This window comes from Oncorhynchus mykiss, chromosome 32 (genome assembly GCF_013265735.2).
Source record: "Oncorhynchus mykiss isolate Arlee chromosome 32, USDA_OmykA_1.1, whole genome shotgun sequence".
In the NCBI taxonomy this organism is placed as follows: Eukaryota; Metazoa; Chordata; class Actinopteri; order Salmoniformes; family Salmonidae; genus Oncorhynchus; species Oncorhynchus mykiss.
The window spans coordinates 31,042,159-31,054,849 of NC_050572.1; the positions used below are offsets into that span (position 1 = coordinate 31,042,159).

General features: G+C 41.6%; 1 protein-coding gene across 6 annotated transcripts in view; it reads right to left on the reverse strand.

The window, feature by feature from the left end:
• The window catches only part of LOC110488263 (semaphorin-4A), a 61,799-nt gene that overhangs the window by 36,634 nt on the left and 12,474 nt on the right, over nt 1-12,691 (reverse strand). For 5 of the 6 annotated variants that reach the window (XM_021560417.2, XM_021560419.2, XM_021560416.1 and 2 more), the window contains one exon: nt 4,110-4,356. In XM_021560417.2, the coding sequence (XP_021416092.1) occupies nt 4,110-4,206 (97 nt within the window). In that variant the 5' untranslated portion in view covers nt 4,207-4,356. Of the gene's footprint in view, nt 1-4,109; nt 4,357-4,481; nt 4,565-12,691 lie in introns of those variants that run through there. The other variant, XM_021560418.2, reaches the window with a different exon arrangement.

Genomic DNA, 12,691 nt, shown 5'->3' on the forward strand with positions numbered 1-12,691 from the left:
AGTATGCTGGCAAGTGCATCCTGTCTGGTGCAGAGATCAACAAGGCCTATGGTGTCATCACTACCGTTTCGCCACCTTGGCCTGTATGAGGGCAAGGTTCTTGGCAGTCTGGCGAAGTACACTTCCAAGCAAGGGCTTTAGGATGGAGATGCAATATGGTGGTCTTGCCAACATATCTCATCAGCCACCTGGTGGAAGGGACTTTGTGGATCTGAGACTCTTTCCCCTGTTGCCTCAATCATCCCCCAAATCCCACCAACATCAGCCTCCTCAGAGCACAACTGGTCCTTGTTTGGGAACACACACCAAAGCACGCAACCGGCTGACCAATAGAATAATTGAAAAATTGGTGGCCATCCGGGCAAATTTGAGGCTTTTTGAGCCTGACAACGAGCCATCCTCAACAAGGTTGGAAAGTTACCGTGAAGATTAGGACTCAGAGGTGGACATTAAGGAGGTCCAGGGAGAAGACATGGAAGCCTGAGAGAAGACAACTAAAGCTTTAGTTTCTAGACTATCATTTTACAGATGTATGTTGAAAACGTTTTTGGGAGATGCGATTGATCATTGGGGATCATTCAATATTCCCTTTGTTGTTCAGTGAAATCATCCCATGTGAAGAGTCAACGCATTTAAAGTTCAATTCATAACTACATTTAAAAAAATATACATATATTGGAAAGATTTAATCATTTGCAATTATGTCTACTTGTGATAAGGTAAAATGTTTATGTTTCTGTCTCCATATGATATGGTAAATATATCCAATGCAAAACATTAATTTGCATATATTTCCTTTAATTCTCATATATTCCCGTTAATTCCGAAAAATAGCACCTACTTGGTAGTGTGTTACCAGTCCTCGAAGTGCAATGAATTTCATTATCTTGGCGTTAATGGATTTCGCCTTTGAGTTGTCTTGCTGAAATGCTCTTACTCTTTCAAATGCCTGCTCGACTTGTTGACTGCTCAATCCACACAGCAGACATTGTGGGCTAGGTTAGGAATGCTGAGTTGCACGTGTAGAGCTGTATTCTTCATGGTGTCATTACGTCATGTACCTACGTTATATAGGTATGCATGTCAGCTTTGACATCGGTTTTGCACATCAGCGTTAAACTAGACATCGGAGCGATGCCGGCATTTTTAGCTAATATAGTGAGAATCCGATATGCTTACAGATATATCATGCATCCCTAACTACAACCAAACTAAAGCAGCAGGCAGGTCTTAAGGCATCAGCCTGCCAGGCTCTCTTGGTCATCTCAGCCACAGGTAGCAGAGCTAATCACCTTTACGAGCTGCATGGGAGGAGGGGGACGTCACAGGTTTCTATTAAGTTCCCTAAACCCCTGCCTGCCGCCAACCCTCAAGTGATATCTGAAAGGAGAAAAGACACTGAAGCAGCTGTGTCTACATTCACCTCTCAGGAAATGATCAAAGATCAGCACCCCAGACCCTAATCCCAGGCTCTACACATTCAGCATTGGTGGAGATGCTGATCTTGTGTCCCTAGATGGAGGAAGTGTTGTCAACTCTAACTTAGCATTTGTGCTGTATCATCGAGTGTGGGAAAATGGGTCTTGAATGGGGTGTTGGCAATTGTCTATGAGAATGGGCATTTTTCCAGGAGTTCAATTCAGGCTTCCCGCGAAAACTAAAAGCTTACCCTTTTCACACTACTGAGCTGAGCTATACTGCAACGGCCTGTTGTTGGAACCATGCTGAAAAGGACAATGTGAGAAGATGCTTCCAAGCCAGCAAAGAACAGTTTGGGCGGGCACAATACTGTGAAAAGGGTATGAGTGACCCTACTTGTACTATTCCTGTGTAACACATACACAACCTTATCTGATACTGTGCCCAAACAACGGAGCTATTCATTCCAGGCCACAAAGAAAACAAAAGGCTTCACCTACATAAACAAATATATCAACTTTCACGTTCATTTTTCTCCTCAATCAGGTCATCTTCACTTCCTTTTCTTGTAGTCGGACCCCATTTGGGCTTCCGTTTGTGTTATACAGCGGGTCCTCTTAATGTGAACTTAGGGCCCTATAAAAGCAAACGGAATCACAGAGTCCAGACATTCAAATGGGATTCAACAATATACTGAACTTAGTAGTAAATCAACTAAAATGTATTGGACCTATTAGAAGAGTCATTCATTGTAAATCACAAGACATGAACAAAATCAGTATTTTCCTTCAACTTTCTGAAACGGCACAGGAATGCCTGTGCGTGCGTACGTATGTCTACACTGTTTCGCTGTTAGCGATAATGCTAATGATAACCTTCTTCTAGCAGATATGGAAAGGCTTTCCCAAAAACTTTAAACGTTAGGCTACTTTGTTGTTACGATTGTTTGCATCAATCCAGTGGCCATTTGTTTTGCAAACTCTGCAATCACATGAGCACTACAGAAACATTGCTAACCAAACAACGGCCTCTTTCTGGTGTGCACTTGCATTAAAGGGTAACTACACCCAAAAATCTAAATTTATTCTATTTCTACCAGACCTCAAAAGTAGGTTCAAGCATCGTTGTGGATTCAAAAAACAACTAAATTGGATGTTCCCTTAAAACACATGTGATTTTCAGAACGAAAAACAAACGTTTTACAGAAACCTTTAAAAACATAACGAAGAAAAAATAATTTCTGAAAAAAATTAATAAATAAAATGTGTAGGGCCTTATGAACATTATAGGACTACAAACTGTTTTCCAAATTGTGCCAGTGTCCACATCTTGTCCCGTAATATTTGCAAGCCAAGGGCCTGTTCGATTCCCTTCATGACACTGCAGACTAATTCCTTGTTTTACTGAGTAGTTCTCGGCAACTCAATATTTAGCGTCGCACAACACTTCCGATGTTAAGTATAAATCCATTAGGGCCTCGGTCACAACAGACAACACAGCTTTTAAATTAACCACAAGCCATAACCTGGAAAGATAAAAGGTAAATATTTGTGTGTGATACTGCGCATAACCAGATATTTGATAAGAAATGGAGGCATTTTCAGTACAAACTAAGGCAGGAACGGTATTTTTATACAAACAAATGGCCAGCAGTGGATGCCATTTACTTTATGTTACAACTTTCAATACTCAAAACTGGAGCAAACAACTGAAACAGTTTAAAAACCATATCACAGAAAAATATATTTTTACCCAGGCCATTAACGATAGTAATGAATACAAGCTTTGAAGACGATGCAACCAAACAGTTCAACCATTGTGATGTCATCTGCTGGCTGCCTCGTTAACCATAATGCTTGTCCCATTAGTAGATCGTTAGTTGGGACAAAACTCGTGAGCTTTTCTTAAGACCTCAGAGCAGTGCTTTGTACGAGAGACAACAGAGCATCGGTTGAGCTTAACTTTCATTCCCCTCTCCAAAAAATCCACAAATGATGTATGGCAACAGACCTGTAATAGGCTCACGTAGGACAACTTTGGACCTAGCAATACAATGTGCACATAAACACAGCACCACCATACACAGACGACAAAGACTTGGATTTTGATTCATTCTTGAAAACGGACTGAACTAACGACTTAAAGCTGAAACTCCCTCACCAAGAGAAATGATTCGCCTCGCTCGTCAGTCACGATCGCATGTCCACCCTGTTTTTGCGCTGTTGCACTTCTGACCTTTCGTTGGTCCTGTTGAACCTCCATCTTGTCATGTCAGGGATGCAGTTAATACCAGAGCTCTAATAGTGACCACCATAACAGAGATCAATACTTACCCAGCCATTCCAAGTCCTTACCATTTTCATATCACGACACAAGTACGGGAGCACTGTTAAATTGGACTTGTAAATGTCTGTGGACTGGGTGGGTGTCTTCAGCCCAAGCAGGGCATGACAGGCAAGCATTCCCACAAAGAGTGTCTTTCTGATCTGTTCTTAAGTCAAAAAACACAAATCCATAACTAGACAGTCACTGGAGCGTATCACAGCTGCAAAGTACTTTGCTTTAAGCGACTGTCACTTCATTTCAAGACAGTGAGACTAAATGAAAGCATTGAAATCTATCACTCCATTTCAAAGTTCATATTCACAATCGAGGAGCTAACAAGATCATAAAATGTGTGTTCGACTTACCCATCGGAAAGGAGACCCGGGGGGTAAGCCTGGCCAAACACACAGACATAACCCATAGAACGACCACGATGATAGAGAGTAGGCCTTGGTGTTCCATGATGACCCAAAGAGCAAAATCAGGGCTAGGGAGCTAGCGTCAGGCGAAAAGTGGCTGGTGCTTGTCTGAGATGTCAAACACTGGGTCTGTGGGGGCAGCACCGATGCAAAATCCACTTCCTCTGGTCTCTGGAGCCAGCCGTCATCGCATCTGAGGGAGAGAGTAAAAGTGAGATAGATGGAGGGAGGGTCAGAGAGAAGAGCAGTACTCCCTTAGCAAAGTAGAGTTGTGGGTGGATAGAGAGCCTGCATGCAAGGGAATGACTCATTTCTCACGAGAAGGGGGAGAGGCCACTTCCTCTAACACAGAGTTTCCCCAGAGTCGGTCCCAGGGACCCAACGAGGTGCACATTTTGATATATGTCCTAGCACCACACAGCTGATTCAAATAACCCACTAATCATCAAGCTTGATCATTTGAATCAGCTGTGTAGAGTTATGGCAAAAGCCAAAACGTGGCCCCATTGGGGTCCAGAGGACCGAGTTTGGGAAACGATGCTCTACACCACGAAGCAAAACCACTAGTGTGTTTGAGCATTATAGATCATAACTAAGCATCATAAGGCACCATCAACCTGACAGTTCTTTAGTTCTGTCATGTGACAAAGTTAAAATGATCTAATAAATTCAGAAAAACATATCCAAAATTAGTCGTCACCAGTCTGCATTAAAGGAATAAATTACTTCAGACGAGTACAGGCTCTTTAGTGGAAAACATTACTAGAAACCTCACGGAATATCCTAAATTAAATTAAATGATTCATACGGTACAAAATTCAGTCATTTCGGTTATAACTAGAGAAATGCATGACAAACTGATTTTGGACTTAATCACTTTGAAATTCCATTTGACATACAGAACAACACGGGGTTCAGTGAGGAATACAGATAAGACCTACTCTACACTAGGTTGAAATGACTGCTGCTCATAACAATATGATCCTTTTAAAAGAAAATGATCTAGTGAAATGCATTACCAATATGTTCATTGATATCTACTGTGCAAGGTAATTAATGGCCATGTAAAATCTATTTAAACTAGTCTAATTCCATTTTTCCCAAAATTACTTTTTCTTTGTTTAGTTTTTCCAGGTTTAAGATTGTTCCTGTTTATTCAGGCTTTTGCTCTTAAAAGCATTTAATGTTTTCAAGTGATCGGCGTTCAAGCAGGTAGAAATCCGGAAGGTATGACGTAGCACCGTGATGAAGTTAACAGGAACACAACTTTCAGATTGCAAAAATGTCTATCATACATGTCAGATTTCAATACTGGCCGATGTCATAAGTAGGGAGGAAGTCCTCTCTCGAATGAGCCATTGGTGATATTTTTTGCAATATTCCTACCCTGAGAAATGTGTAATTTAAAAAGGAGTGTCTAGCACATCTTTCCTATTTGTCCACCTCTTTAGTCCAGGGTGCATTGCATGGTGCCGTTGCCAGAGATATTAGAGAAAGGAGATAGGAATCCAATGAATGAAGGAACGTATAACGTCCCACACAGAATAAGTTCACGTTGTCATGCTGCGTCACGCCGTTGCTAAGCTAATCATCACGCAATACCTTCTCACAGTATGTGTCGAGAAACATGTCTATTTTCGTTGAATGTACGTAATGTCACGATTAGGTTTGCACATTTTGGGGCACATTCAGAAGTGGAAACTTCCCGTGGAATTAACGGGAATATGCAAATTAATATTAACACCATTTAAATGTTGATGTTTTTTTGCATTGGATATATTTACCATATCATATGGAGACAGAAACATAAACATTTTACCTTATCATAAGTAGACAATTGCAAGTGATAAAATCATTCCAATAGAAACAAAAAAAACTATTTAGTTACAAACTGACATTTAATTAAATGAGTTGACTCTTCACATGGGATGATTTCACTGAACAACAAAAGGGAATATTGAATGATCCCCAATGATCCATCGCAACGTTTCAATCCTCAAAAGTATATCTGCCCTTGCGAATGTTGACTCTACTCTGAGGCACAACTATCTGCAGATTGAACATGGTGAGATTGTAGAGTCCTAAATTGATAGCTGTAAAATCACCTAAATAAAGTGCACTAACTAGCTACGCTACATGCTGATATTGTCTATGATATTATTGTGTGCAGCTACGTTTGCGACTTAGCTAGCTAGCCAACCATCCCATAGAGCATTCCATTGTGGATTTTATAGTAGACAATATCTGCAACAGATTTCCACAATGATTTTCCATGTTGCTACCAACCGTATAACGTAAAAATAAGAAAAACAAGAAAATCACAACATTTTTTTGTTGTCAGTGTTATTTAACACTGTGCTTCAGAAGGTTGAAGGCAAATGGAATTTACGCAATATGTTAATGTCTTTTGATATTCTTGGTCAAAATTATTTTAGAATATATTTCCTACTAAATTCTATACATTTAGAATAGTGTTGGATTCCGTTTCAATGTCTGGATTCCGCGTTTGACATCCAGGATTTTATAGGGCCCTACTTAAGTAAGCTCTACACGGTGAGGAGCCCCCATAACTCCATAGACGGCGCCAACTCTGTGTTGGGTCACAAGGCCAATCAAGAACAGAATCCACCCCTGTCAGAGTGGCATAACAGGATTACCCAGATGCTGTAGGCATGAGGATTAGCACAGATATGTCAGACTTTACCTGTGGCAATGAGGACAGGTTGAAGTCTCAGGCTGTCTAGACAGAAGCACCTCGCCAACAGATCTCATCATTAATCTGAGTAATCGTTCCAAGTCAATCTACTGGAACTATAAATATACCTGCCATTCATCCCTTCATCTGTCTTGCCACAACCCTTTTGGAGACTGTATTAACTAACTCGAATAGGTCTAATATAAAATGTACAATATTTTCACGACATCTACTACAACAGCCATTTGTCCAAAATGTGAACAAGCATAGCCTAATTAGCCTACTCTTGGAACATACACACATACACATTCCACAGCAGGTGTGTCCTTGGTTAGTTTGTCTTTTTTTATTTCACCTTTATATAAAGTACATTCACCTATGTCAGGGTGACCCATCTTCTGGGGGTTTCAGAGTTTCCTTCTGTAGAATGAAAACATCCAATTCAGTAGCTACTAATCTCCCTATTCCAACAAAACAAAAAACACATCTCAAACATTCATTCACCAAGGGGTTAAAAGTTCAGATTGCAGAGCCCGTTTGAGATCTCCTTGGTGGTCAGTCTTTGCCTCTCTAGGCTTCTCCAATTGTCTCCACCTTGGTTTCTCTCGCAGTGTCAATCTCTCTTTCTCCCTTTCAGTTTCTCTCTCCCTCACCCTGTTTCTACCTTTCTGGGCAGTGTTGTGAAGGATGCTGGTATCTCGTAGGGCGAGATATACGCAGGCGATGGTGCATTCCTGCAGGGCACTAATAGAAAACAGAGCGTTGTGTGGGGGATCTTACAATTATCAGGGAATAGCTTTTGCAGAACCGTTTTTTCAGGCTTGGTAGACCAGGTTACATCACTGGAAAATCTGCCTGGTTTTTCCATCACCTAGATTGAGCCTGTACTCTTTAATGTACCACCAACTGAATTTGACTCTGTCTGGAGTACCCACTATTGTGCATTTTACCAGTAAGTCTAAGATCTAATGAGTCTTCTCAAATGACCCCTGTGGCTAGACCACATACCCCCAAGGGTCCTAGTACCCCTGGTTGGGAACCACTGGTCTGGGATATGCACACATTGACATTTGAGCGTTAACTCAATGTACATGCACCGAGTTATTATACTGAGTGATAAAGTAGAAAAACTGGAATCATTAAGACTACTAGTCCATGACCATCAGAAGAAGGAGGATTAGGGACGCCAGCATGTCTATGTGACACCTCCAGCGTGACAAACATGTGACGAGATGAGCCCTGCTGTCACTATAATCCACATAGCTCAAGGATCTCTGGGTCATTCCTAGTGTTGTCACCAATGTTCCCTCTAAGCTGCATGTGTGTTGGTGCGCACGCTAGCCCCGAGACTGCCATGCAGCTCCCCGGACTGCCACAGAGAAATACAGAGAGAGATTGAACTTCACCCAACTTTCTAGATCAGTGGTCACCAACCGGTTGATCTCCAAGCCATTCCTATTTGATTGGGGGGCGGAGGTTGTTGGCAGTAGGTGCACCCAATCAGCTGTACTGCACGCTGGGTCGGCAAACGGATGTCATTTTGAACCATTTCATGTGTCTGAAGGTACAAAATCTGTCTTCCCGGCGTGCCCAAAGAGGAAATCAAGAGCACTATAGGCCTACTGCTGGCCAATCGGACGGCTCAGAATAGTGTCTGCAGCAACATAGCAGCAAGAAAGCTACAGAAAAGATTTCAAAATGTTTAAAATCATGACAAGAGGTAACTGTCAACACATACGGCAAAGAGATGCTGTTATTATGAGTGAGTTCATGTTTAAATTTCTTACTCAGTAGGAAGGTGCATCTATAGGCTTGCATTGTTATTATTAGCGGCTTGGGTGTTCTTTAATATAGAGGAATATTTCACTTTCTCTGTTCATAGGAGTAACAACATGAATTTGTGCATGATGTGGTGCGACTCGAGTTTCACTAGCAGCTGGAGGACTGTGTACCTTTTTGGTCAGTAGAGTAAAGGGAGAGTGGAGGGATGTTGAGAGGCGAACCCTCAGTCTGCTGCTTTCTCCCTCTGCTGAGACTGACCAACAGATGCAGGCGCCATCAGCCCAGTAAAATAAAAAGCAAATGATTTAAAAAAGTATGAGTAAGCAATGTCCCAAACAATGCTTTGGCATGGCAAGTTAAGCAAAACAAAAATCTGACCGTAGATAGATATCGGCTTGTATTTTGACTCCGTGATCTTGACTCAGAAGTGGTTGGTGACCACTGTTCTAGATATTTCCCTGTTAACACCATCAACGTTTCCTTTTACTGTGGCAAATGTGATAGAATCCACGCAATAATAGCCACTTTCAATGGAAAATACCAAAACAAAGTATTCAAAGAGATTTTGTTCGAGGCAGAACGCATCGGAGTAGGATTCTATTACATTGACGCACTACTCAGCCCTTACTCTACACATACCGGTGCAGCATAAACAATCAGAGCTGAAATAGGCCTAAATGCAATTGTAAACTCGAGCCCTGAATGCTGATTGGCTGACAGCCGTGGTATATCAGCCCGTATACCACAGGTATGACAAAACATTTATTTTTACTGCTCTAATTACATTGGTAACCAGTTTATAATAGCAATAAGGAACCTCAGGGGTTTGTGGTATGTGGCCAATATACCACGGCTACGGGCTGTATCCAGGCACTTCGCATTGCGTTGTGCATAAGAACATCCCTTAGCCGTGGTATATTGGTCATATATACCTTACCCCCCCCCCCCCCCCATGCCTTATTGCTTAAATAGACCATTGCCATATGGATCTGTGCCATTTACTTTGAACTGGACTGTGTTTACAGCATGAGCGGTCGTGAGCAGATGTACTTGTTTTGAGATCAAAGCGAGAGCTGCATGTAGCCACGTGTGCACACTTTGTTTATATCCTTTGCTCGTTAGTGAGTTATTAGCCCAGTTATAGATCATTTGTAGTCAGCAATAGGGGAGTGATTGCTTCCTACAAGGGCACAAAACGAGTACATTTCTAGACATCTTTGAAAAGCGAGTCACGTGAAGAGTTTTCTTTTGGTCTTAAAAAGGTGCCGTGTTGTATTTTGAGACAGGCTTGAATAAGCTAAGTCGCCTATAGGCAAGAGGATACAGATTCTCTGTAATAAATGGTATGTCAGTGGCTATCAAAAGGTGAGCATTAACCCACTGAAGTCGGTTACGACCCCGAACTGCAGTCAGGTCAAGACCCTGGTGAGGACGAAGAGCACGCAGATGAGCTTCCCTGAAAACGGTTTTTGACAGTTTGTGCAGAAATTCTTTGGTTGTGCAAACCCACAGTTTCATCAGCTGTCAGCTTGGTTACACGTGTTCTGTGGTTGTGAGGCCTGTTGGACATACTGCCAAATTCTCTAGAATGACGTTGAGGCGGCTTATGGTAGAGAAATTAACATTAAATTATCTGGCAACAGCTCTGGTGGACATTCCTGCAGTCAGCATGCCAATTGGACGCTCCCGCCAGCTAAGGATACAATATGATTACCGCTACCAACAGCATGGCTAACACTCCCATAGAGTTCTCCTTCATGCTCGCTAGCAAGTTAGCTAGCTTGCTCTTTGGCCAATAAGCTAACTTGCTAGTGGCTGTCTTTACAATTCAGCAATAAATACTTAATGTTTGTTATCTGTAAAGAAAATTGTTTGTAACTGAGACATGTCTCTTCTGTTGTTGAATACTAACTCTATAAAACTGCTTCATAGACTTATATTCGTTGCTGTACTGCACATTTTAGAGTGGCCTTTTATGTCCCCAGCACAAGGTGCACCTGTGTTATGATCATGCTGTTTAAATCAGCTTCTTGATATTCCACACGTCAAGTGGATGGATTATCTTGGCATAGTAGAAATGCTCACTAACAGGGACGTAAACAAATGTGCACAACATTTTAGAGAAATAAGCTTTTTGTGGGTATGGAACATTAGCATGCTAACCATGTGTATGTGACAAATAAAATTGGATTTGATTTGATTTATTGGGATTGTCTTTCAGCTCATGAAAGCTGGCTACTATTTACATGTTGCATTTATATTTTTGTTCAGTGTATCTCTATGAATGCACCCTTGGACTGAAGAGGCAGAGAAATAGGAGAAATATGATCAATGGCTCACTCGAGAGAAGACATCCTCGCGCATTATGACATCAGCCAGTATTTAAATCTGACATGTATGATAGGAAAATGTCTATCGACTTCCAGTGTAGTGACAGCGGCTTTATCATGATGCTATGTCACCCCGGCCAAATTTCAGCTTGCTTGAAAGACAATAGTGCGAAGACACATGAAAACATGAAAAGGCCCCCGGGAATTGATTGAACATCGCTCAGAGATTCACAAAAACAATAACTTTCAAAATAGGTGAATCTTTATTTTAATAAAGCAGCAAAGTGGACAAATCATCTCTCCACGGACAAATACTTCTTAAATTTCACAGTACCATTCTAAATGACAAGTTCACGTCGGTGTGTGAATCTGAATTGGGGCTAAACAGAACTTTCTCTTGAAATAAAAAACATTTTGTATGCAGCTTCCCCAAATCTGTCAAAAAAAGCAGTGCAAAACAGAGCCACCAAAACAACAAGGGGATTAAGCGAATAAGCACAGAAAACCGACAAAGCTTTTGTGTGTGAGAACTGCTTCATATTAAGAATCCACACAGAGTCCACACAGCTTCACAGCGACAATAGTTCAGATGTTTATACCGTAATGTCGGTGCTAAAACCACCAAATTCTGGTCAGGGTATAATCTGAGACAAAATTGGGGACTAGGGTTAAATTGTCACTATGACTCATTGGGGTAGGGCTGTTGAGAAAACTGTATTACCCCCACACCGGCAGTCATGAGTCATGACCACAGTAAAATTCCAAAAAAGGTCATCTCCTCCTATGCATTCAGGACATGTGTTGGTTGTCTAACTCACTAATGCCCTGGTACTCAAGGATCTATTGTCCTTCTAACCACTGACATCAAGCCAGAAAAAAAACTGATATAATGATTGTGCCGTTCGTTATACAATACATAGCTTACAGCAAATTACGCACAGCAGAAAACCGCTTAAAAGGTTTTTATTTGAGATGTCTTTAAATTTTGGAATATAGGCTAGAACAATTAAAACAAATTCTAGTAAATCGCCTTTGAACGTAGAATGTATTATCATGTATACTGGATGGACTGGTTACCTTGTGCTTACATTCCAAAGTTTTTATCAATGAGTCTGGGAGAGAACCTATGGGCCTAGGCGATGCTGTTGGTTCATTGATTGTGCAGGGCGACTTACAGAGTTAGCCTACAATTCAGAATTTGTGTTGGTTTTGAATAGCCTAGTGATATGACATGTTTTTATATTTTCATAGTTAATATGGTGACACATTAGGATACCTTCGGCTACAGAATCTCTCACTACCGTACGTATGGAATATCCCGCCGTGCAGCGAGAGGCTGCATGCTCCTCAAACAGAAGTTGATGCATGGAGTGAAATAACCAGAGTACCCTACCCAAACGAACAGGGGGATAGCGGCCTCGGGCGCATAGGGGGGTGACATGCCCCAAAATCGAGATAAAATTGGAATAGTCTGATGGATGGAAATATGATCACTTGAGAGAACAGCGTTTAAGGCAAGGAACAGAGCGCAAGCTTTTTCTCCATTTTGGCACACCTGTATTTGGGGAGTTTCCCATGATTCTCTACAGATCCTCTCAAGCTCTGTCAGGTTGGCTCACAAGCGTTGCTACACAGCTATTTTCAGGTCTTTCCAGAGATGTTCGATCAGGTTCAATTCCGGGCTCTGGCTGGCACTCAAGGACATTCAGAGATTTGTCCCG